At 43.8% G+C, this 27353-nt stretch overlaps 1 protein-coding gene and 1 long non-coding RNA gene across 2 annotated transcripts in view; both read left to right on the top strand.

Moving 5' to 3' along the window:
* LOC309811552 overlaps positions 1-27353 on the top strand; it is a 624797-nt gene that overhangs the window by 504975 nt on the left and 92469 nt on the right. The gene's annotated exons all lie outside the window — the stretch shown is intronic.
* On the top strand, positions 21412-26432 carry LOC309810911 (zinc finger protein-like; the record flags this gene model as incomplete). Its single annotated transcript, XM_082633231.1, has 4 exons — positions 21412-21721; positions 22196-22246; positions 24346-24391; positions 26271-26432. Exons 1-4 carry the CDS (start codon positions 21687-21689, stop codon positions 26430-26432), a joined length of 294 nt encoding a protein of 97 aa, XP_082489357.1. The 5' UTR covers positions 21412-21686.

The following is a 27353-nucleotide window of genomic DNA, read 5'->3' as shown; positions in this document are numbered from 1 at the left end:
GGATGTTTGTCTCATTTTCCATCACATCCTTTCCCCAAAGTTTGGTTGTGAGTTGTTCCCATTCCAAAGACCTTTCCTCTTTGAAGAGAAAAGAGAAAATCTTTTCTCTCCTTTCCTCTCACTTCACTTCTGCTCTATTATCTCCTCCGTCCAGAATGGCCCACTGACTCACATGGGTGTAGATCCGAAGATGGCAAGAACTGCCAGCAATTCTGAGATAATAATACGGATGGATCAGGAAAACTTGAAAACCTTTATCCCGCCACATTAAAAAAAATTGCACTTCCAGTGTATTCAGAGTCTCAGTGTAGAAACACAAATGATAGAGAAATTGAATGACACTCAAGATTTTCTTGCCTCCTTTCCTGATTTATTCTAATCCTCCATGCTAACATGATGAACTATTTGTTAGGTAAAGTTTCAGACATTTTCTACCCATGCACACTTTTCTTCTTTTCACATAAGAGTGTGAACTAGGTCACTTTCAACATGCTGTGATTCTGTGATTCACTGTCTCCCACCGAGTCATCCACTGATAAAGTCATCTGTTTCACGGAGAACTATTTCCAATAGCTAATAGCCAATGTCTGTGGAGTGCTTACTCTGTGTCGGTTTCTTGTAACTACTTTACAGATCATTTGTACAACGTACCCATGGACCAGGTACAATTATGACCCCCAAGAGACAGATAAGTGCAGATAAGTACAAATAAATACAGAGGCCAAGTGACTTGCCCAAGACACTGGAGCAAATCAAAATCCATGCCTCTGTATTCATTTTGCTCTATTGCCTCTGTCTGGGAGGCTTGATGATTTGGCAACTAAAACCTTAAATAGCATGTTCCATTTTTATATCTGTGACACAAGCGTGGGGCTGTGATATGGGGTAACTAACCTGACTACTTTTGAAAACCCTTATGCACCTGGATGAAAGTAAGCCAGGGACTGCAAGCTATAGATTTAAGGTTTCCTACCAACTTTTAAAAATAGCTTCTTGAATGCAATTTATGTAGTGTCAAGTCTAGGATGTAGTCCAAATAGTAACAGAAAAATGGAGATATGTAGAAAAATACTTAAAGTTGACAAGTATTGGGAGTGTAGTATTTTGGGGGCCAGTGTGTAGACCACAGGAAAACTTGCTGTTTCCATCCCAAAGGGAAGAGCCCTACGTTGCAACTGCCAAGGTCCCTGGGGCAGCAAGTGTGCTCACTGCTTAGTAAAGAAGCATCCTCAGTTTGATAGAATCATATGGGAGCCTTACATTTGGTTAGCAGTTCTACATTCTTGATGTAATAATATTTTCAGGGTGTGGGAGGGTATCAAGCTCTGAAAATACCCTTGGAGAGATTTGCTTATTAAGTTTGGCTTTTTCAATCTCCCTACTACTTCTTGACTAAACACCAGGCGGTTTCCTTCACTTTTCAGAACCATGTTGTTTTTTCCCTTGTCTAATGAACTTTGAAATACTTTTGGATGAGCTATTAAGTTTGGGAAAAAACAAACATCTCTTTAAACTAAGGAAGATAATAACAATGACAAGTAGAAAAAGCTCTAAAACAGAGAATATCCTCCATTCTAGCCAATGACTGGGAGTGGAAGGTGCGTGCTCGCTGTCCAGGACATAGAAATAAAAGCTGAGGAGGCGCTGAGGCATCTCCTGGATCTCTATGAGCCTCCATCATTTCTGAAGGGTAGGGTTGACAGATAAAATATAGGCTGTTTAGTTAAATATGAATGTCAGAAAAACAACAAGTATATTTTTAAGATAAGTAGGCCCCAAATAGTTCATAGGATCTACTTATACTAAAAATAATGACTTATTATTCATGTGAAGTTCAAGTTTAAATGGGTATGCTGTACTTTTATTTACTAAATCTGACAGCCCTACTGATGATCCACAATGGAGGCAGTTGAGGAGCGGTACATGCTGGCTCTCGGACAGTCAGAAATGGCTTCAGCAGATCCAGGTACAGTATGAAATTCTTTTTGGATGTAGCTCAGAAGCCATGGCCAGCCCTTGACTGCAAGTACTGCCTCGGGTTTCCCTGAGGTGGGGTAAACCGTCCTCTTAATGGCCTTTTGGTAAGTCTGGAAGACCATATCCAAGGGGAGCCCCAAAGTCAGTTTCATCCTCACAACCATGTTTCCAATTCCTGGAATTGGCTGCATGTGACTCACAAGAGCTGAGGAGGTTTGTGGAAATTGGGAGTGTCATAGCTTGAACCCTTTGTAGGTAAAGTTTTGCTGTTGTGAGAGTTTTAACAGGAGCAATGTGAAAGACTCCAGGTCCCCAGGTAGATAGAAATAATCCTGTTCTACCTGTGTGTATGTGACAAGTCTCTAATAGTTCAGAGAGCAAGTATCTGGTCTTAGAAAGACTGATCCAAGCTTGGATGTTTCTGGCGACAAGGCAAGGTCCTGAGTTTCAAGTTCACCTTTTATGGTTGAGGAGACAATAAGGTGGTCAGAAGGGAAATCATGGAGGAGACCTTGGCTTCATCCATTGTGCAGGCTTGTATATGTGGTTCTATGTAAATTGTGTTTCAAAGGTGGAGCTTGTTTACAACTATGAACATTCTCCGATGTGCTTTTTGGACCCTCATTCCCAGAGCGTGAGCAGTACCGAGGCACTAGAAATGCCATGGATATTCTGAGCTGTCAGTGGCATTTCCCAGGTACTGTTGCCTTGTGCCGCTCCTTGAAATGTCCAAAGGGATTATCATCTGTCTTGTGGCGGGTCCTAGCATTGTGAAAGGTAGTTGCTGCACCTGGCTCAGAGGATTTCGGATGTGGTGGGAGGAGTAGTAGTACTACGACTATAAATTGTATCACAGCATATCTATTCCATCTTGAGAGTGGGGTTGGGGGGTTATGAAGGGGGGCTTTTATTGTACTTTTATACATTGTACCCTTGAAACTAATTCAATTTTTTTAAATTAATTAAATTATTTTGGGCTGCATTGGGTCTTTGTTGCTGCTAGTGGGCGTTCTCTAGTTGCAGTGAGCGGGGGCTACTCTTGGCTGTGGTGCACGGGCTTCTCATTGCAGTGGCTTCTCTTGTTGCGGAGCATGGGCTCTAGGCACGCAGGCTTCCGTAGTCGTGGCACGTGGGCTCGGTTGATGTGGCACACGGGCTCTAGAGCGCAGGCTCAGTAGTTGTGGCGCGCGGGCTTAGTTACTCCGTGGCACGTGGGATCTTCCCAGGCCAGGGCTCGAACCCATGTCCCCTTCATTCGCAGGCATATTCTTAACTACCGCTCCACCAGGGAAGCCCAATAATTCAGTTTTTTATAAAGAGAAGTTTCCTAATATTATTCCAAAATTTTAAAAATATGTAGTTGGATAACACTATGAAAAATTAACTGATATATTCTTTTATTATTTCTCTTTGCTCCCTGGATTTTTTTTCCTCATCCAGTCAGCTAGGCACTGTGAGCTCACTGCATTAGGAAGGTAAAGACTCAGCAGAAATGAGGGAGAAAAAAAGAAAATTCACAGCTTTGGAATGTTCACAACGGAGGCCACAGTAAAACAGGTGAGAATTCTGTGAACAAAAAATAAATGTCGTCTCAAATGCAAAAAAGTATTCTCTGCACTGGGAGGCAGGAGAGGGAGGGAGGGAAGGACTGAAGGAGAGAGATCAGTGTGGCCAGGGACATGGAAACTGTGCTTGAGGACGATAGGCCCAGGAAGAGAATCAGAATCTGGAGAAGGTTCAGCCTGCACGTGATCATTGCCTCCAGCCAGCACCCTCATCTCAGACGTTGGGAAATTCAGAGAGAGAGTGGGAGTACGTCAGGAGGGCCACGCGCAGAGTCTGTGTGGCAGGGGTTGTGGCCGTTCCCTATTTGTGAGGAGTCCCCAGCTATTTGCAGGCCTCTTCTGGAAAATGCTGGCAGACGTCTCTAGTGCTTATGTGAAAGCTTGTTCACAAACCTTGAAAGATACAGATGTAGCTGACAGATAGATGCATAGATAGAAAAATGTCATTAAATCAAAGCTCCAGGAAAGGTTTGGAAAATGCCCTGTATTGCATAAGACGAGTCTATTGTCATATGATGTTAGACTGAGTGCTGGTCCCTTCATCCTCCTTCAGACCACGGCATTCTGTCTGCTACTCTCCCGAGGGTCCTTTCTTCTCCCTGGAAGGGATAAAGCAAATGAGGTAGAACAGGAAGAGACAAGAAGCACTCCAAGCTCTGCTGGTCAGGGTTACCCTCCAGCATTGCCTTAATGCTCAGAGCCACACACACCACAGTGAGCTTGGCTCCAGATCAACTACCACGCCACGAAGGTTCTGGAACATTTCCATATCTCGGGGGACCTCATTTCCACGTGACTCTCTTTCCTATTCCCCTTTGTCACAGAAGGCTAGGTCCAGTGGTCAGGGTGAGATCTCGGCTCAGGCCCAAGGCTCTCAGACCTCAAAGTTCTGGTCCTGCAAGGGCCCCTGTCCTCTCTTGAGACCACTCCTGGCTCTCTCTGCCGAGAAGGAGCTGCTGGCAGTACGTCCTCTAAGAGTTGAGGTCCATCGTGCAGACCCTGAGAAAACTCCTAGGAAAAGGCTCCACCTTCTTGTTTACGTCAACAGAGGTCAATGCCTTTGTTAGTGCTGGGTGTGTCCCATTTGATGCAACTGCAGAGCCATTAGGTCAACCAGCACATGTGTGCGGCCCCTTCCCTTAGACTCCTCTGGGCCCTCGTGACATAGGCTCAGAAGACTGCCAGCCTCAAGCCTTACCTCTTCCAAGGGACGGCCACACCGTCTTCCAGGATCTTCTGTCCCATGAATCTCAGTTGCTGTTTGGAACTCAAAGGAGAGAAAAGACCCTGCCTGCGGGGTCTCTTTGGGCTGGGGCCTTCCCCCGTGGGCTGCTCTCCCTCATTCTCCTTTTCTTCTTGCTTCTCTTCATCCTCCTCCTCCTCCTCCTCCTCCACCTCAGGGGTGCTCTCGGATTCCACATTGCCCATCCACTGGGCCATGTTGAGATGAAAGACACGGCAGCTGAAGCCCTGCAGGACGCCGAACTTCACGTGCTGCTGGAGGATCTCCAAGGTGGGGAAGACCCGGCAGCAAGCCATGCACCTGAAGCTAGTCTCCATGGTCAGCATCCAGTCCGCTGTCTTGGCGCTGGGTCTCTCCTCGACAGCAGGTGGCCCTGATGGGCTGCCTGGCTCTGCCCTTTCCTCATACTCTTTCTCCTCCCCAGTGGGCTCACTGTCAGACAGGAGGCTTTTGGTGGACACATCAGAAGAGGGGTCAGTGGCTACTGCGCACACATCCTCAGGAAGGGTCACTTCTTCTATCGTCAGCTGCTTTTCAGGCAACCCCAAGGGTTTCTTTGTCTTCCAGGAGACAGCAACACCCTTGTTCACTTGTACCTGCATGTAGTATATTTTCATGCCCCTTTCCTCTTTGTCTGGGTGCAGATAGTTCTTACAGGGTGAAGAGGGTGAGGAGGAGACACAGTGTGATGGGGAAGCGGTCTCTCCTTCTTCCTGATCCTGGGCTAGGGGTGGTCTAGGCTGGGCAGTGTCTCGATGAAATCTCCGGATTCCTGAAAAAGGAAATGAAAATCATAATAACATGCATGGGCCATGCCGGAAGCTGAGGGAGCAGGTGTGGTAGACGAGAGAGGGACATTGGCACGACATAGCTATGTCGTGAGCTTGGTGTCTGTTGGCCGTAGGACGGAGTGGTGTATCGGGTGTCATCTGTGGGCTTTTAATGTGCGTGGGGGGGGATACTGGAGCGGTGTCTATATACAGGGGTGTGGAGTATGGTGGTGAGGGCTGTAGTATGTGAGGGATGCGGCTGGATGCGTGTACGATGAGGAGTGTGAGTTTGGGAATATCGGTGGTGCATTCCTTGTGGAATGGGGCTGTGGTGCAGGAGAGTACTGTGGAGCACGTGCTTGGGGTTGATGTGCACTGAGAAGGGCTGTGCCTGGAGGGCACGTGTATGTGTGAGCTGTGTACACCTGAGCTGGATGGTCCTGCTCTCAGGCTGGAGGTGTATAATGCAGAACTCTGTCCTTCTCTGGAAGCAAAGGCAAAGACAAAGCCTACATTTTCCTCTGAAGATGCTTAATCTGGTCCCTCTTCCCTCCACCTCAAGCCCAGACCTTTCCGGCCCCTGCTCCTTGACTTCCCCACCATGGTAGTAGCAGTATTCACACACACACTCCCAGACTCAGCTGGCATCCATGCCCTCGGAACAGCTCAGGCATCCTGCCCAGGCTCCTCCACAGAGCCCTCATCACCTCTGATGACCCTGCATTTCCTCTCAGCCTCCCTGGGATCTGTGTGCCTCCTGCCTCACAGCCAAGCACCCCCTCACCTGAGGAGCCCCGCGCCCTTACCAGCGTAGCTGAGCTTGCGCAGAGTAGAAGTACAGAAGAAGTATTTAGAGGCAGAGGAGACCTCCCCTGCCCCTGGGCTGCAGCCTTGGGCCACCACAGTGGATCCAAGCCGAGGGGGATCCTCTTGTGACTTCGAGATTCCTGAGGGAGGAATGAAAGGCTCAGGGTGGGTTCATCAGTCCTCTGTCCACAGATATTTACTGAGTGTGTGACACGTGTCAGGTGCAGTGGATACACACAGTTGAGAGTGTGGTTCCCAGTGGATCCTCCAGGATTTAATTCCAATCAATACTTATTCTCTCACTGTCTAGTTGGTAATGTAGGCCTCGGTGGTGACTGTGAGTGTGTGGGAAGAGTGAGTGATGTGTATCAGTTAAGTCTGTGGTAAGTGTGGGGTTGGCATGGGGAGCACAGTGCAGACGTGTCTATCTGTGTCTGTGGCCTTTGTGTGCATGGTTTCTGTTCACAAGTCAGGAATTCTGGGACATGTAACTTTTCCTCATTACATGGTGTGGCTTGTATTTATGGTGCGTGTTCATTCATTCATTCACCAAGATTCAGTAAGCAGCTACTCCTGTGTATCCGGCACTCTTCCATTGTTGTAGTCTTTGGTAACGCTGCACATTCTAGTAGGGGAAGACACACACTAAACAAAACTACAATAAATATATAATACATCAGCTGGTGGTAAGTATATAAGGGTTGCCAGACTTAGCGAACAAGAATACAAGGCACCCAGTTAAATTTCAGTTTCAGATAAACCCAGAATAATTTTTTAGTGTAAGTATTCCCATGCAGTATTTGGCCTGACTTAGTTTTAGTGTAAGTAGGGCCCATACAATATGTGGGACATACGGATACTGAAAAATTACTTGTTGTTTATCTGGAATTCAAATTGAACTGGATAGCCCATATTTTCTCTGGCAATCCTGACATGGGTTACTGAGACTGTGGTTTCCTGTGGTTTGTACAAAGCGGGTCTGGCATTACTCAATAATGTGTTATAAGGGTGGTGTGTATGACACGTGACTGGTTCTTACAGAGGTATTTAGAGATGGCTGAAGTTAGCTGTGTTTGTGCAAGAGTTGAGGAAATACATGTATATATAGTGTGTGTGTGTGTGTGTCCTATATATATAGTGTGTGTGTCTATATACATATCTCATCTCCAGCGTTTGGTGTTGGAGGAGAGGATTGTGATACAGGTGGGTTGTATGAGAACGTAGTATAGGAGGGATGCGTGTATATACCTCCATGTGCTGTGTGTGGTTTAATAAGGAAGTTATATGTGGGGTGTGTGATATTTTTGCTGTATCAGAGTGTACATGGGTGTATGAGTTACTGTCTCCTAAAACGCCCCTAACAAGAATTCTGTATACACTCCTAGGTACGCCGAGTGTCAGCCAGCTCCAGGCAGGGTGACAAGAACTTTACCACACAGATGTTATATCTGGTAAGCACTCTACCCCCATTCATCTCGCTCTTCTCTGCACTACCACACACACACACGCACACACACACACACACACTCACTCTCTCACACACACACACACAGGAACATAGAGCAAAATATTCTGAATGGTCAGGGGCAGTCATTGCCTTCCCCAGCCGGTCCCAGCCACTGCCTGGAAATCTGCCTGCTGTCTAGAGCTCCATTCCCAGGGCCCATCCTACAGTCTCCAGGGCCCTGGGCCTGGTAGGAGCTACTGGGCTCTAATCTGGGGCAGAGGCCTCTAGCTGGAGCTCTGGGGTGACCACCCCTCTCCCAGGGCAAGCTACTCGCCTACATTTAATGCACGCAGGCACCACGTGGCCCGTGGCTCTCAGAGCTCCCCGCAGGACCCTGAGGACATTTCTCACCCCCGCTCACGCAGTCTCAGTCTCTGGAAAACCCTTCCCTTCCCTTGATCTCCTTTGGGAAATTCTTCCTGTTGAAGGAATAAATCCTCCTTGCTTTCAATATGACACCATCCCTAGACAAACAATCTTCTTTCAAAGTGCATTCCACTTGTCAAGATATTTTTCAACAGGGCCTTCAACTCATGGGGCTTCTCTTTCCACTTTGGTAAAAGAGGCCAAGCAACTCATGGGTCTCTCTCAGCATCCTTGCATCCTTCACATCCCCCACCTCATGACCCCAGGGAAAGATCCAAGAGAATAAGAGAGAAATCGGGGACTGAGAAAAGCTGCATCTCTAGGTCTGTGCAAGCAGGATGCAGCCTGCTGTGAGTCCGACAAAGCTCCAGGCCCAGCTGCCCCAGGAGAGAGTCCTCAGACCAGCGGAGCTGACCTCCCATCTCCCAGGGGGCATCTGGCCATTCTGTGCCATCTCACACCACAGGGACCCTCCGGATAGATACGGCAGCATCAGTGAGACAAGGTCTCTCGCTCCCTGCTTCACAGGTGACACGTTCTCAGTCCCCCGCTTCCTAGAGAAGCTTCAGTTTGGCAGAAACCCATGTGCCCCAGACAAGTTGCCCCCCACATACCTCCTCCATTCTCGGCAGTTTCCTGGGACTCTTCATTTTCCAGATGTTTCCTCTTTTGTCGCCGTTCCATCGTACCAACTAGAAGTCTCCCTTAGAAGATGCCTCAAGAGATGTCCAACTCCTCCTCTTCCCTACAGGTTGGCCCTTCTTGGCTCTTGGGCACTCCGTTGAAATGATTCAATACAAATAAAAATGGTCAAGTCTCCTAAATGGCTGAAAAACTTGTACCACTTAGTGAACCAGTAGTACTGCCTAGTGCTCACCAGGGCTGTTATGTTTGCAAGGTTGCCAGGCGCACAGTGGAATTCTGTGACCTCAGTGATGACATCAGAGCATTCGGTGGACCTAGGTTGAGCACAGTGTCTGCAGTAGCACAGGCCCCATTTTCAAGAACAATTCCTTTTTCCCAGCCGAACCTTTCCCGTGAAAGGGAAAGGTTCATACCTTATCTATTATAAATTGTATCATACCATGTCTATTATAAAATTCACATTTTGATTGGAGATCTTTTAATGTCTTTTCTAGAGAGATTTAATATGAATATTTTAAATGGTCTCCAGTTTCCCTGTGGATTATTGACATTTTAAACTCTGCACTTCAATTTTCCCTCAATACGTGTAATTTTGTCACGGCTCTTTCTGTACTTAAAGATGAGGAACTATATAATTGATTTCTTCATTTTTTCCCCATCTCTTTCCAAGGTACTGCATTTGATTGTGTCTTGCGACTGAGTGAAAAATGCTAGTCCTTGAGTCAGGACATTGGGCCCTTTAGCAAGTAACTCAACCTATCTGGGCTTCAGCTTCTGTATGTGCGATCAAGAGGCTTGGACTAGCTGACTTTTCAAATGCTGTGTTTCTTTGATTCACTCTCACTTACTGATCTGCTCCGTAAGAAGAGGGTCTGTTCTCATAAAGTAACAACAGTCTTTTCCTAACCTTGGGTTGGGCGGAGTTTATCTGTTCGTACTCAGTTTGTTAGTTATATTTCCTTCTACGTATGCTTAGCTCTAAATAATTTATATGGCTCTTGTGACTATTTTTAGATGTTTTTTTTCTTATTTTCTTTTACAGTTTCTAATTTGTTATCGCCAGTGTAGAGGAGCCTGATTGATTTTTAAAATGTATTGATCTTGTATGTGTGTGCCTTGTTGAACCATATTATTAGATCCTGCTAGTTTATCTGTGAGTTCTTTTGGGTCTCCTAGATAAATGAGCATATTAAATGTAAATAATGTGTTCTTTGGATAAAGTTTATTTTCTTGCATCTCTATATATAGAAGCAATATGTTGAATTGATTTAAATATTTAAATACTTACATACCTGTTATCACAATCTAACATTCTTTATCTTATTTTCTTTCAATCAATATTATGTTTTCAAGATTTATCCACGTGAATCCATATAGATCTAGGTCTTTCATTTTTGACTGCTTGATATTATTTCATCACATGCATATAGCATCATTTATTTTCCATTCAAGCATTATTGGACAATTGGATTGTTTCCCTCCCTTCTCTAGAACAAACAACATTTCCTAGAATATCCCTGAAGATGTCTGACAGTCGAGAAGGGCCAGGCTGCCCGAAGGATTGCTACTTGCTTTTAGCCACCTTCCAACAGGCCGTCTCCAGCCAGCAATTTGAAGCACAGCTGAAATGAGAACTGCCCCAAATGTGAAGATCTTAGGAGCTTCCTAGAAGGTGGGAGGTTAATGATAGGCATGCTGCTGGGATCCCAGGGGAGTCTGAGCTGGCCTGAAGCTCATCTTCCTCCTCCACCTCTCAAGAGAAATGTGGAGGAAAGAAGACTTCAAAAACTGTGAGCAGGCAGAGGGAGAGATATTGGGGGCCGAAGCTGTAACTGAGGTCTTGGAGTGGGCTGTGAGCACGCAGAGCCTCTAGAGAGCCAGGCTCTGCCTTCTGAGCACTTCTCCCCTAAGGCTGCTCATAATTCACGTGATACCAGCCATATAGAGCCGACTTGGCCCACACTGTCACAGAAAGCCTTATCAGAATCTCTTCTTCTTCATACACTCTTGTGTCTGTTACTTGGTTATTGCCTTTGGTACTCCACTGATGTGAACCACAGTCGCCAGGGGATGGAGGACACTAGTGACCCATCTTGCTCTGTGGCCTCCGTCCACAGCTTGAGGGTAAGGGAAGAGGCCAAATGAAGGTTAAGAAGGAAAGATGGAGTTTGAAGAGAAGACCTGAGTTAAGGGTATCTTCTCAAGTCCTGATGACTGAAATGTAGCTCCAGTACCTGAAGTCCTGCTTGTTCTCAAGGCTGACCGCGGGGCTGGGTGCACTCAGTGAAGGAACCGTATACACTTAGTATTTCCTTGCTTGCTCACACTTGCCCTCCTCTGATACACCCTCTGCAAGACTGATCTTCCCCTGAAACATCTTTCCACCTGCTACTGTCATCTCATGAACATTTGCTTCCCCTTCCTAGTGCCCCCCTAGAATGCCATTGCAGCCAATTCATAATTTGATAATCATGCTTCTTACCATAGTCTCAGCAACTTCTGATAAATTTTATTCACTTTATTCCATAGTCTTCACCCATCAATAATCTTCCTTAACTTCCTAGCTGCAGGTTAACCCATTCTGAATCATTTCTTTTTCTTTCTCTTCTTTGACAAATCCTTTCTATCTTTTAAGGTCTTTTTCTTGTCTCTCTACCATCCTGCCTTCCTGAACTTCTTTTTTTTCCGTTTAAGTAACCTTTCAATCTCCTTCCCCAATTTCCTCATAAACATTGAGAGTTTATTCCTCACACGTTAGACAGCGGTTTATGAATGGCCAGCCATAATGGACTCAGAATGAGGTGGCACCCCCGAGGTACCTGTCTTGCTGGGGAGCCAGCGGTGAAGGGCTGGCTGCTGGACACATGTTTGCATGGAGTCAGGCTGAGTGGCCTCAGAGTGTTTGCCCTGCTCTTGTGTGTGTTTCTCCCTAGTTGGTTTCCTTGTCCAGCCACCTGTGACCTCCCTCCATCCAGCCCAGGGAATCCTTCTCATCACAGGGGTAGGATGTTTGTCTCATTTTCCATCACATCCTTTCCCCAAAGTTTGGTTGTGAGTTGTTCCCATTCCAAAGACCTTTCCTCTTTGAAGAGAAAAGAGAAAATCTTTTCTCTCCTTTCCTCTCACTTCACTTCTGCTCTATTATCTCCTCCGTCCAGAATGGCCCACTGACTCACATGGGTGTATATCCGAAGATGGCAAGAACTGCCAGCAATTCTGAGATAATAATACGGATGGATCAGGAAAACTTGAAAACCTTTATCCCGCCACATTAAAAAAAATTGCACTTCCAGTGTATTCAGAGTCTCAGTGTAGAAACACAAATGATAGAGAAATTGAATGACACTCAAGTTTTTCTTTCCTCCTTTCCTGATTTATTCTAATCCTCCATGCTAACATGATGAACTATTTGTTAGGTAAAGTTTCAGACATTTTCTACCCATGCACACTTTTCTTTTTTTCACATAAGAGTGTGAACTAGGTAACTTTCAACATGCTGTGATTCTGTGATGTACTGTCTCCCACCGAGTCATCCACTGATAAAGTCATCTGTTTCACGGAGAACTATTTCCAATAGCTAATAGCCAATGTCTGTGGAGTGCTTACTCTGTGTCGGTTTCTTGTAACTACTTTACAGATCTTTTGTACAACGTACCCATGGACCAGGTACAATTATAACCCCCAAGTGACAGATAAGTGTAGATAAGTACAAATAAATACAGAGGCCAAGTGACTTGCCCAAGACACTGGGAAGGGCTTCATGTGGAGCCTGAACCTCGATATGCATTGGAAGGTCCCCACAGGAGAGAAACCATATAAGTGTGGGGAGCGAGGTAAGCACTTCAGTCAGGCCTCAAGTCTTCAGCTTCATCAGAGCATCCACACTGGAGAGAAGCCGTACAGATGTGATGTGTGTGGTAAAGTCTTTAGTCGGTGTTCACAGCTTCAGTATCACAGGCGAGTTCATACAGGGGAGAAACCTTACCAGTGTGAGACGTGTGGTAAAAGCTTCAGTTGGCGCTCCAATCTTATAAGTCATCACAAAATGCATAGTGGGGATACATTTTATGAAAGCAGCGAGAGTGGTAAGAACATCAAGGAACTGTCAGAGGATAGAAGTTCTACAAAATGCTGTTTTCAAAAAACTCACGTGCAACGTGAATTCTTGCAAGCGTCAGGTCTCATAGGAGAGAAAGTATTTTAAATTAGTTGGTGTTGAAGCAGTAGCTAAACACATCCTAGTGTTCAGCAGAGCACACAGCAGAGATCCCTTCTGAGTGGTGCAGTAAGGGCTGCATTCAGAACTTTGACATTTATCAGATGTCACTTAGGAGATAGCACTTAGAAAGGAAAAGAGTTTGGTCTGGGCTTTAACAAAAGTGTAAGGATGAGCTAGTCAAAACTGATGTCCATGAGAATGTGCGCTCCATGAGGGCAGGGACTTGGCTGCTGAATCTACACAACCTTATCATTGACTAGTGCTTTTAGGTTTTCTCACTACTTGTGTTTTAAATAAACCAAAAGGGGGAAATGTATAATATATGAAAGTTGTATCCAGATGGGGAAACCTGCAAAATAAAATTAATTCAGGACATGAACTTTTGTTGAAATACTGAAAAACACTGCAGAAAACCAATCTGCAATATATATTTTTTAAATTTATTTTTGGCTGCCTTGGGTCTTTATTGCTGCACGCAGGCTTTCTCTAGTTGCAGTGAGTGGGGGCTACTTTTCATTGCAGTGTGTGGGCTTCTCATTGCAGTGGCTTCTCTTTGTGGAGCACGGGCTCTAGGTGTGCAGGCTTCAGTAGTTGTGGCACGCGGCTGAGCTGCTGTGCAGCATGTGGGATCTTCCTGGACCAGGGCTCAAACCCGTGTCCCCTGCATTGGCAGGCAGATTCTTAACCACTACGCCACCAGGGAAGGGAAGCCCCCCAGTCTTCAATATTAATATGCTATTAGCCTATCGCAACTGGCTCCTTGCCTCCCGCAGCCTCTGTTCTCAAGTTGGGTGGTTATTTGAGACCCCGTCTAGTTTTCCAAGGACTGTGTTCAGTAGAAATTGAACTACCTTGTGATTTTTTTTTCTGAAGGTACAGAGTGAAAAAACATGATTAACTTTGCAACAATAGTAACTGCATAGTATACAATTGATTTTTTGTCTGTCAATATTAAGGCAGGGTTTGCTGTAACACTTTGAAAGTGTCCCAAAAATTGTTGTCCCTAGGAAAAAAAAATTTTAGTTGACCTTGAACTTACTGATTTCTAATTCTCTGCATTTTCATCCAGACTTTGAAATGTTTTCCTTCTAATTATTGTAGCATTTCTTCTAAACTTCTCAGGTAGGGGCTATGCCATATTCTTCCCCCACATCCATGAGGCAAATACCCAGAAAACTTGTAGGAATTTGATAAAATTATCCAGTGTATTATTGAGACAAGACTGACATTTATGTGCTTTTCCCTATTGGTTGCAGTAAAGCATGGTTTCAGGAAAGGAGTATATATATCAGAATATATTAGATCTCTTTGATTTAGAAATCATAGAATTGGAAGTTATTGATTATGAGATTAAAATACCAAAAAGATGAACACCACATCAATGATGTCACTAAATTTTTTAATGGAAATTAGTGTACAGCTGTAAGAATTTGAGTTTTGATAGATTCCTATATTAATCTGAAGCCGGTAAAATGATGACAGGGACATCCCTGGTGGTACAGTGGCTAAGAATTCGCCTGCCAATGCAGGGGACACGGGTTCGAGCCCTGGTCCAGGAAGATCCTACATGCTGTGGAGCAACTAAGCCCGTGTGCCACAACTACTGAGGCTGTGTGCCACAACAACTGAAGCCTACGTGCTTAGAGCCTGTGCTCTGCAACAAGAGAAGCCACTGCAATGAGAAGCCCGCGCACCACAACGAAGAGTAGCCCACACTCACTGCAACTAGAGAAAGCCCGCACGCAGCAACGAAGACCCAATGCAGCCAAAAATAAATTAATTAAATAAAAAATTTATTTTAAAAATTTATGACATATCATAATCGCAGGAGATACACAATATGGGCTTTGAGAGGTCACAGATTGTAGCCTTCATAGTATAATCAACCATAAATCTTTGTTAGTGTTTGTGTATGTGTGCATGTGCACACATGTATGTGTACATGCATAAGATCATGTGTAAAGGGATACTCTTCCAGAGTGGTTTTCCTAGGCAAGGAGCATTTTGTGATATTTTTCCATTTTATAACTTCATGTTATATTTTTTTCATTGAATAGTGGGTATTGCCAAAGCAGGAAATTATTTTAATAGAATTTGAAAAAGTATTAAATAATTATCCCTTGCAGTTAAGACCTCATATGATTGTTCTATATTGTCATAAGGCATATAAGATCAAAATTATGGTATGAACTCTGGAAGCCAATTTCAAAAACAAAACAGTTCTCAGATTATTTTGCATACACAGAAAAATTCATGAGTTTCAACAGTTGAAGCTTTATTATTTATGCTGTGCTTTAACTACAGATCCATAATAGGGAGAGGGAAAATCCTGGAGCTAGAAACAAAAGTGGATATACCTACATTGTGGAGGTTTAAAAAAAAAAAGTTTCTCTTGTTGAAAAGATGCACATGAGGAGAGAACTGAGCCTAATAGCAGAGGACCCTCTGGATGTGGAACCAGTAAGGACAAAGCAGGTTTGGATGGCATTCCATACGCAGACCAATGGTGGTATTTTTAATATAGTTGGTTAAAGGGCTTTATTTAGCAAGTTACAGTTGACCCTTGAACAATATGGGTTTGAACTGGGCAGGTCCACTTATATGCAGGGTTTTTTTTTAATAGTAATTGCTACAGTACTACATGATCTGTGGTTGGTTGAACCCATGGTTGCAGAATTGCAGATACAGAGGAACCACGGATATGGAAGTCTGACCATAAGTTATTTATACAGATCTGTCTACCCATCCATCCATCCGTCCACCCATCTGTAGAGAGAGAGAGGGAGTGAGTGCACGTGCTAGGTATTTACAGAAGTAGATATGGAAGTGTGAGGATATACAAACACACACATGTGTATGTGATGTATATAAGCATGTATATCCACGTTTCTATTTCAGGGCTGGAGCAAGGAAAGTGTAGAATGATCCTGGAGAAAAGTTACTGTGCCAGAAAGTAGGAAAGAGTGGTGGGACGTGTAAAAAGATCCAGCTTGAAGAGACTCACACTGGGTAAATCTGAGCAATTTGACCCTAAAATAAATAATTATCATACAGAATATGAATAAAAAAAGAGGAAGGGAGGGAAGGAAGGGCTCTCATAATAGAATGCCAAACCATAAATATATAGAAGGAATGACGTAATGTAAAAATCATTATTTACAACCATCATAGTAATGATAGGTTCTGGCAAGAGTAATCAATGAATTATAAAACTACTGGTTGAAAGTTTACAAGGAGCAGGATGCTACAAAACCCAAAATATCTCTCCACAAAGTATTGATCACAACAAGAAATACAGTAGGTATAAATTTGGTGAACACTACCTTAGCCAAGAGGTGAACATTATCAATAACAGAACAAACGAACGTTTTAGATCTCTGGGGTATGATATACTGAGAAGGACGCAACGTTGCTTCAGTATTATTTCTGACAGAAATAAACAACCCGATCTTATCACAAGGAAGCATCCACGTTGAGAGTCTCCTGTTTCACAGTTATGACCACAGGGAGCATAACTGGCCAAAGGTCCCAGCTGCTGCTCTTAAATCCATCACCACGTTTGCCTGGAGGCCGGCCTTGCCCCTGATTGCTCCTAGTCAGCACAGCAGGGATCCTAAGGCAGGCCATTTCTTGGAGACCAGCATTCCTCTGTCCAGTGACCTGTTTTCAAGGACTCTGACAGCCTTGAAGGATTTTACGTAGATGACAAGGCAGTCTCGGATGATTTACCAAATCTTTCTTCCAAATCTTCACTCAGGGTCAGACTTGCACTATGCGCTGATAGTTCTGCCAGCCTTCCAGAGCTCCCTGCCATTTTCTCTCCGATGTTTCCCCTAATGAAATATTTGTTCATTAAAGTCTTTCTCAGCACTTTGCCGTCTAGTTCTTGGAGGACCAGGACAAACCCCAAACCCTAGAAGCATCCCTTTTTGGCTCTTTCTAGTAACCTTCCTTTCCATATGGTAGCCACTAGTTTGTAATGGTGTAGATTCACTTAGCCTATTTTGTACTTGATATAAATGGAGTCATGTAATAGGTGCTATTTTGTGTTGGCTTCATTTGCTCCAGAGTATATCCATGACATTTATCCATATTGATGGGAGTGGATACCGTTGATTCATTTTCATTGGTGGATATTATTGCAGTGTGTAAACATATCAAAATCTATTTATTAATCCCATTATTGGTGGGTATTGGGTACTTCCCCATTCTTGGCTATCACAGTTAGTGGTGATGTGAGCAATCTAGAATGTGCCTTGTGCACTTGTTTGAGGGATATTTCTATGGGTGGAACCAAAGGGTTATAGGGTATATGTTCAACTTTGGTAGATACAGTTGACCCTTGAAGAATGCATGGGCATGAGGGATGCATCTGAGTCTTTTATTCCATAGATGTTTTTAAAATCTCTCTCACTTTTGGCCCAAGAGTGCTGCGTTTGGGTTTACGGTGTTTCTTAACTTTGAAATAGTCCAATTTTTCAATTTTTTCTTTCACAGTTGGTGATTTTTTTGGTCTTAAGAAATTCTTCCTACTCCAAGGCAAAAAGGCTGTTATCTTACGTTTCTTTCCTAAAGCATCATTGTTTACTTTTCAAATTTAAGTCTGCAGATCTTCTGGAATTTATATTTTTATATCCTATGCAGTAATGATTAATATTTTTCCCATATGGATATCCAGCTGACTGAGAACCAATAGTTGACCCTTGGACAACATGGGTTTAAACTACACAAGTGCACTTATACGAGGATTTTTTTTAATAGTAAATACTGCACTACTACACGATCCAAGGTTGGTTCAATCCTCAGATGCAGAATTGCCAATTATGGAGGAACCATGTACGTACAGAGGACTGGCTATAAGTTATACTTGGATTTTCAACTTAGCAGAGGGTTGGCACCCCTAACCCCCTTGAACCCTAGTTCAAGGATCAACTGTATTAACAAGAGTTCTTTCCCCTCTCTGCTGCAGTGTTTTCTTTTCTTTCTTGTTTCTTTTGGCCGTGCTGCGTGGCTTGCAGGATCTCAGTTCCCTGACCAGGGATTGAACCAGGGTCACCACAGTGAAAGCGCCAAATCCTTACCACTAGACCACCAGGGAGCTCCCTGCAGTGTTTTCTTTTTACACGTTGTTATAATGTCTGTTTCAACATGGATTTTGATGTCTATTATCTTGTCTATCCTTGAGCAAACACCAGACTATCTTATATTGTAGATTTATAGTAAGATTTAATGTGACTCATATCTTTCTTTTCATTCTTCTTTCAGGTTGTCCCAGCTCTTCTTTTATTTTTTATTTTTATGTTTTTTTAGATGTTGGGGGTAGGAGTTTCTTTACTTATTTTTGCTGTGTTGGGTCTTCGTTTCTGTGCGAGGGCTTTCTTTAGTTGTGGCAAGCGGGGGCCACTCTTCATCGTGGTGCGTGGGCCTCACTATCACGGCCTCTTGTTGGGGAGCACAGGCTCCAGACGCGCAGGCTCAGTACGTGGCTCACGGGCCTAGTTGCTCCGTGGCATGTGGGATCTTCCCAGACCAGGGCTCAAACCCGTGTCCCCTGCATTAGCAGGCAGATTCTCAACCACTGCGCCACCAGGGAAGCCCCCAGCTCTTCTTGTAGCTCTTTGCTTTCCCACATAATATTTGTAAGCATCTCATCAATTTCCAAGGGAAAAAATGCTGATGTTTTTATTGGGGTTTGATTGAGCCTATAGATCATTTTGAGGATTACTGATATCTTTGTAATATTGAATCTTCAAGCCATGAATATCACTATTTTTAAGAATTTCTCTTGGAGAAAAATAAAAGTGGATCCCATGTAATAAAATGTACATAAATAGACTCCAAAATATTTAAAGGACCTACATGTGAAAGATAAGTCTAGAAAGTTAATTTTTAAAAGGTAGAAATATATTTTTTCACCTGAGGAGTTTCAGAAGCACAGATATGAAGAAATTATTGGTTGATTATCTTATAATTAAAGATTTCTATTCCATGAAGAACACAATAGAAAAATTTTAGAAACACGTGCCCAATTAGGAAAGGATACTTGTAATTGGTAAAACTGAAAAGGTATTAATAATCAGAATATGTAATAGAAATGAGGAAGAAAAAGATAGCATCCACATTAGAAAATGGGGCAAAAGTTGTAAGTAGACACTTATAGATGAAGCTACCAAGCATTTGAAAAAAGATCAAACTTATTAGAAATCAGAGAAATTTAACTAAAACAAGATACTACTATACATTTAATACACTAGCAAAATGGTGATGAGTCGTCCAAATGAAGGTAAGTGGTTGCACAAAAACCTGACGTGCAACTCTTTGGTAATCTGGACTGGTGTAGCCGTTCAGGAAGTCAATCTGGCTATATTATTAAAGTATACATATTTGCTATGAAATAATTTCACTCGGGTATGTATTCCAAAGAAATTCTCAGATACGTCTATAAACAAATGTAAGAAGATGTTTATTTTATTATCATTGGCATGGCAGTTGGAAGAGTACAGGTAAAATGTGGGTGCAGAAAATGGAACTCTATGAAACAAATTAGATAGATGGGTGAATGTTTTGTTTGTTTGTTTGTTTTTCTGCGGTACGTGGGCCTCTCGCTGTTGTGGCCTCTCCCGCTGTGGAGCACAGGCTCCAGACATGCAGGCTCAGCAGCCATGGCTCACGGGCCCAGCCGCTCCACGGCATGTGGGATTTTCCCAGACTGGGGCGTGAACCCGCGTCCCCTGCATCGGCAGGCAGACTCTCAACCACTGTGCCACCAGGGAAGCCTGGATGGGTGAATCTTAAAAATATACTCCTGAATGAAGGAAATAAACACCAGAATGAATTTTATGACACAATATTATTTATATGAATTGAAACTATACACAAGTGCACATTTTGCACAAGAACACACCCAAAAGAAAACACATCAAACAAATTAGAATGGTAGCTTACGGGGTAGAGAAGGGAGTGGAGGGTGCCATAGGGAACAGGAGGTGAATAAATAAAACTTAATCATGTTACCGTATTTCATCATGCTATATCCAAGACTTCACTTTACTTGTAGTGGAAAGAAATCCTGTGTGCTATGTTGGCTTAAGTCAGGAATAGTTCTTGGAGGATATTTTCCTGAAAGAATTTGGAACACATTTTTGAAAAAATCTTTGTTTATACTATGGATGATCTTTTTTTGTTTGTTTTGTTTGTTTCTTTAATTTCTGTTTTGTGGGTGTGTGTGGGATCTACTTTATTTTGTATTTCATTCATCTGATCTTATATTTTTCCATCTGCCTTCTTCAGTTTTATTATTCATTTATTAATTTCCTGAAATGGATGTTTTCTGAATCAATTTTCAACTTCCTTTCTACTTTGTTTTGTTTTGTTTTGTTTTTGTTTTCCTTGCTGTACGCGGGCCTCTCACTGTTGTGGCCTCTCCCGTTGCGGAGCACAGGCTCCGGACGCCCAGGCTCAGCGGCCATGGCTCACGGGCCCAGCCGCTCCGTGTTATGTGGGATCTTCCCGGACCAGGGCACGAGCCCGTGTCCCCTGCATCGGCAGGCGGACTCTCAACCACTGCGCCACCAGGGAAGCCCCCCTTTCTACTTTAATATATGCTTTTAAGGCTCAACATTTCCCTCTATGTATGTGTTCAAATCTCCAGATCCAATTATGAATTTGAATGTTTCTCTTCATGGTTCTGTCAATGTTTGCTTTATAAAGTATCAGCTGAAGTTATTAGTTTCTGAGAATTTGAAACTTTTATGACTGTGAAGTGTCCCTCCGTATGTCAAGTAATGCTTTTTCCTTCCCCTTAAAGTTCACTTGGTCAAATAGCAATGTCACAGATTTTATAATTACAGAAATAACTTGAGACCTAGGATGTTGATGTCTGTCTCTAGAAAGGATTTTCCCTTGCTTCTGCATGGGTTGTAAGATGCTAACAAAACACGTTCACCTTTACACAATTTCAGGGAATGAGGTGTTTTGGCGTTTGGCTTCAGTCCCTGCCAAAGAAAGCCCAGTTTCCTTCTCCCCTTATTCCAATGGTGAAACTCTTTGGGGTTTACCAGGAAGCCTTCGTGGCTGGTAATGCTTTTATGTCGCTTAGCCTCTTGAAGACGTCCAAAATTCTACTGAGTTTGTACGCCTTTCAATGAACAGAATCTACACTCTTCTGAGGCCTACACAGTAGAACGGCAAGACGGCCTGAGACCTTCTCAGGGATTCCGGAAAGTGAAAACCAGAGTGAAAACACGTAGTCCAGAGCTCGTGCCGGTAGACACCCCCGCACCCACCCTTGCATTCTGGGACATGTAGTCCAGAGCTCGTAAACTCGTGTAGTCCCATATACTGCAGCTACAGTAACGCCTCGCTGTAAAGGTTTACCCGCGGAATTCTGGGAAATGTGGTCCAGGAGTTCCGGGTTAGTCGCAGGCACTTCCGCCCCAGGAGGACACGTAGCAGCCATGTTTTGCCTGATGACGGTGTTTCAGGTCCGCTCTTCACGACCCATTCAAGCTTCCCCTTTGCAGACCTTTCATTTGGGGAGAAAGAGGAGGAGCGGCTAAAAGCGGAGGTTTGAGGGCCTGGAGTGGTGATGTACGTCCCGCGGGCGGAGCTTCTTTGCGTTTGGTAACGTACCCGGGATGGGGTGGGCTCAGGTCGTGCCTCCTGGGGTTTGAGGGTCTCCCCGGTTTTCTTCACCCCTAACCTGACCCCGTCCCCCACCTATGAGCTAGCCCTACCGCTTCATACGGCGTCACACTGGGTGAGTTGCTTAACTCCTCTGTGCCTCGGTTGCTCTTCGGTAAAAGGGGGGAAAAAGGAATGCCTTGTTAATATAGTGTTGTGAGAAGAAACGAGATAGCACAAGTAAAAGGTCTACAACTGCCTGATACATTGTTGGTATTAATACTACGCTAATTCGGGAGGCACCCATTTCGCAGCGGGATTCTGTGAGCCCAGGAAGCTGAATTGTCCTGGACTCCTGGCCTGTTTTGGGAGGAGAGGACTTGTAGCTGGTACGGGGGCGGAAGGGGGTGCGGTATGAATTAGTGGGGATGGAAACACAGCCCTGGTATTTCACAGTCTCCTTTCCTTCCCCAGCCCTGGCTTCTCACAAAGCACTGCACGGAGGAAGAGGCAACAGAGCCCCACGTGAGTAGGACTTGGCATTCTTCTCCTTAAGGTATTCCTATAAATTGTAGAACGTATGAGACATGGGTAACGATGATAACTGAGCCTTGGTCACTAATTTCCATTCTAAAAGCTTTATGCAAATGAACACTTTTCCATCAGGCGGTGGCTCTGTGAATTGGTACTGCTGTTTTCTCTACTTTAAGGCTGAGGAGCTGGGGGCAGGGAACACAACCCTGTTGGCCCATCCTCACCCAGATGGTAGGAGGCAGAGCTGGGGTTGGGACCCAGGCAGTTTGAGTCCAGCAGCTGAGTTTGCTAATCCCTTTGGTATATTCTCTTTGAGCATAGGGTACTGGCTAGAATCATATCATGAAAGGAGGTCGGGACTTAATTGTGGGGACCTTGAGAGCAAGGTGTAGGCTATTTTATGAGTTTTTAAGATAGTTTTCTCAACTGGGTCATTTATTTTATTTCAAATAATATGTATATCATAGAAGTAGCATAATCATTATGGAAAAATGCAGATATATACATAAAGAAAAATTTTAATTATCTGTAACTTTAGGATGTAAAGATACCAGTTGTTAATGTTTTCGTGCCTTTTTGTCTGGTTACTCTTTGTGTATGTTTCTGTGTAGTGGAGGCTGTTTTTTGTGGGACTGATGTTACACTGCAGGGCTACTCAAATTGTGGTCCACAAACCAGCGGCCTTGGCATCACTTGGATAGAAGTGCCCAGCCTTGAGCCCCATTCGAGACCTTCTGATTTATAATTTCTGCGTAGGGGGTCCAGGAGGCTGCGTTCCAACAAGATCCCGCAGTAATTCACATGCACGTGAAAATTCGAGAAGCTCAAGAGAGGGTCTTTTCTGGAAACTGAGGCCGAGGAAATTGACCCTGCTGGATGTCACAGATAAAACTGAGCTGGATTCACCAAAGGCCTACTTAGTCCAATGATTTTATTCCCCCACTAATTATTGTCAACTGTCAGGGCCCCTTTCAGAATCCTGAATTGAGCAGAAGACAGCTAGCAAGTGTAGAGTCAAAATGGAGGTCGTTAGAAGTTGTGACGATATCTCTCTCCCAAGCTTTGGGGAGTGGAATCATTGCCATCTTTTGTACTAGATCGAACCCGGGCCCCCTGCATTGGGAATGTGGAGTCTTATCCACTGCACCACCAGGGAAGTCTCCCATTTATTTCTTAAACTTTCCTATATTTATAATGATATAATTACAATTCAGATTCCTGTCTTTTTTTCATTTGAATTAGGTATGGACTGTCAAACTATTTTTTACTGTTGTTGCAGAATCCTGGCTTTTATTAGTTCTCTTTACCTCTGTGCATAATTGTCAAAAGGGTACTTCCTGTTTAAAAAGAAACTTAACGTCTTTTTATACCTTTTGTAAAAAGTTGTCCATGTCAATTTAAATATTATTGTTGCAGTCACAAAATCTTTAGGAAGACAAGCAGAGATTTTCAGAAGTCTATAAAGACTCTCACATAACAGGGCAACAACGTATGACCTCCACATGTCTGACAGTCTTCTGTTGGTAGAAATCACATCTCTAAGGATACTTTCTAACTAAAATATCATCTGCTTTACCGCAGTTGCTAAGAAATAAGAAACCCTGACAGTGGTGTTCTCAGAGCTTCCTACCTTATGACGATCTCACGAGGTGGATGCCCGTGTTCTCCCCTACTGGCAGAGGACAGAACTGAGCCGAAGAGATGTGAATAACTTGCCCAGGGTGACACTGCTCGTGAATGGCGTAGCCTGATCAGAGCCCATGCATATTGACTCCAAAACCTACTCTGACTTACATGGTCTCTGTTTACACCATACCCAGAATAAGAATGACCCCTGTGGAAGCTGCAGGCACACTGTGAGGGGGCCACTGTGTATGGATGGGCAGGTCATTCCTCACACAGCCACTGAGGGGGTTCACGGGGGCATCTGGTATCTGCGTGGGGCTCTGCTCATCAAGCATAATCAGCTGTAGCCACCCCGAGGACTGGGAGCCTTGGTAATTCACAATGAGCACCACATGGGTTAGTGACTTCTTTTTCTTTAAACCAGTTTCCAGTTTGACTTCTTCTTTCCCTGTCTGTCTTGCTAGGACTCTGCACTGCCCCAGAAGGAGAGAGAAAATGAGCACATTCCAGGTGAGTAGAGCTTGCCTTTCTTGCTGTTAAAAACGCCATTTTGGTACTCAGGTTGGACACAGGTTTTCCTCTTTTTTTCTTTTTCTTTTTTTTTTTTTGATTGGAGTATAGTTGATTTACAATGTATTAATTTCAGGTGTACAGCAAAGTGATTCAGTTATACATATATACACATATATTTTCAGATTCTTTTCCCTTATAGGTTATTACGAAATATTGGGTATAGTTCCATATGGGTTTTCTCTTTCAAGGAGAGTCTAAGCATATGAGATCCTGAGTGTGCCATGTGTGCTTTTTTTAAAATTCCTGTTAAATTTAATTGGTTTCAGTTTTAATTTTTGTTTTATTTCATCATTTTTTTATTTTACAAGTAAAAGAAAAATTAAGGGAAATGAAGGACATCTTCCAGTCTACCGCTTACCTGCTTACAAATTAGCTGCTTTTATATTTCTGTAATCTCTTCATCATATGTATTCATGGATGTGTATTTGTATTTATAACATAGATACAGTTTTAAATTGTTTTTTTTCATTTAATACTAGCTAACATTCACTTTTAATTGCTTTATCATGTTCCTGCAAACTTATGCACCTATTTTTTTTTTTTTCTGGTATGCGGGCCTCTCACTGTTGTGGCCTCTCCCGTTGCGGGGCACAGGCTCCGGACGTGCAGGCTCAGCTGCCGTGGCTCATGGGCCCAGCTGCTCCGCGGCATGTGGGATCTTCCCGGACCGGGGCCCGAACCCGTGCCCCCTGCATCGGCAGGCGGACTCTCAACCACTGCGCCACCAGGGGAGCCCTGCACCTATTTTTTAAACTATTCTTCATTCACAGACATTTAGTTTAAAGACTTCTCCTGTTTCAGGAGCACTACAGTGATGGTGTTCCTGATTTAACCTGTTTCTCAAAATATCTGTTCTGAAGCATATTGCCCCTTTTTGCCCTTAACATAGTAGGTTTAGGTATTCAGAATTTAAGAGGTATGTTTTACATGTGGTGCCTTGGATGTTTTTTGGTAGAATATCCAAATACGGCAGAGCACAGCAGGATCAAACTGCTGCTTCACGCAGAAAAAGTCATGTATTGTTAGAAGTTTTCTCACGACCAGAGTTAGATTCAGTCTTCCCCATGCTTGAGTCAGACCCTTTGTGTATTTTATTTACTGGTTTGTTTCTTTTTCCATCTTATATTTTTTTCTAATCAGAGTAATACATGACCTTAGTTGAAAAAGTCCAGTGGTACTTAAAGCACTTGTCACTGCATAGACAGCTCAGAACAATTGTATAAAGAGGTGCTTGGTTTCATCTTTGTTTTAAATATAAAGAATCGGGGTTGTGAAAAAAGGAGGAACCAACTCAGACTCACCCAGAAAACCAAGGGTCTGGAGTCAGAGTATTGCATTCAAGCGAAAGACAGGAACGGGGAAAGAGAGAGTTTTCATTCAGAGACCTGGCACGGCCTTTTGGTTAGTTTCCACATATAACACTCCTTCTCAGCTGGTTCCCACCTCAGTGAGAAAGCAGGTGCCATCAAATACTGCCAGGACTAAATTGGTAACTGTTTCTGGGGCACTTGGCAATAATAATTAAACAGTGAAAGCTTTTTAGTTCAGGATCCAGTGGTTAGAATTCTAGGGAGTTTACTTATGAGTTGTCTGAGAGCCCCAGGTAAATACACAAAGCTTTCTCTTTCATAGCTGCACATCCGGTGAGGCTGAGGAAAGTCAGTGTGTGGCATTGGCAGGATGGAAGGAGGGGGTGCTGGGAAGTCTGCACACCTCACAGGAGCCGGAGCAACTTCCCATCCTCCTCGTCTCCTCGGGGCTGCCCCTCTTCCACTGGCCACTGGGTATAAGATTGAGGTGGTGTTGTTTGTCGTAGGAGGCGGTGACCTTCAAGGACGTGGCCGTGGCCTTCACAGAGGAGGAGCTGGGGCTGCTGGACTCGGCCCAGAGGAAGCTGTACCAGGATGTGATGGTGGAAAACTTCCGGAACCTGGTCTCAGTGGGTGAGGACAGCCTTTCTCTGCGAGTGTCTTTGTGACCTTGGTGTTTCAAGGCTTTGGGCCTCTTGAGGTGGTTCCCTGAGTTTGGGGACCAGACTTTTGCAATTCCTGTGGGACACGAGAGGATGTCTCTGGTCTTTCCAAACAGTGTGTTTCAGGTCCTTTTCAATTATTTTGTAAAAGAACTGTAAATCGACAGTATCTTGCTGTACCTTGTGTATTCTTCTTCAGATTTCCCTCCCCGCCATTAGTGGATCATAAAGCCAATTTATTGAGCCCTACGTGTGATTTTTTAATGAAATAAAATAGTATAGAAAATATCAGAGTTTCTTAGGAAGAGTACAACACATTGCAGCAGAAACTCTGGGCGATGGCATGAGTGGTGTGAGAGCCAGTGGGAACAGATTTCATGAAAGGAGACATTGGTTAGATATAGGTCATTCAAGCTTCGTTTTAGTAATGTATACTTTTCTACCTGTGTATCTAGGTTGTGAAATAAATGCTGTTTCTTCAGTGGGTCGTGATACAAAGTTTGAAAAACACAGCTTTCAATACCTTGAATATGCAGTTGGAACTCAAATTTCTAGTAAACTTTCGCTCTAGCCCGTTCATGTGAACTTGTGACTTTGCATGTTCTCATTCTTCAAACGAGATACAAAACATATAGAAAGAGAAGAGAGGCTTTGGTTGATGAATTCAGCAACCCAGATAGAAATTTAGGTGAGAACCAAGCAGCCGTGAGTTCCTGTGGTTAGCTCTCTCTCTGTTTTGCTTCTCACCAGCCCTGTGCTGTCCATCACCTGGTCCCAGTTGGAAATCTCTTTCCAGGATTATTGCATAGTCTTTGTACTGGTCACCTGTTGCCACCCTTCTCCTCCCACAGTTTGTTCTTTAGGTGGCAAAGTGATCTTTTGTAACTTTAAGTCAGGTTATGTTCTTGTTTCAAAATTCTCTTGTGG

This window comes from Mesoplodon mirus, assembly GCF_964341445.2.
Source record: "Mesoplodon mirus genome assembly, chromosome: 10".
In the NCBI taxonomy this organism is placed as follows: domain Eukaryota; kingdom Metazoa; phylum Chordata; class Mammalia; order Artiodactyla; family Ziphiidae; genus Mesoplodon; species Mesoplodon mirus.
Note: the sequence above shows the minus strand (reverse complement) of the source record. Positions and strands in the feature narration are given on the sequence as shown.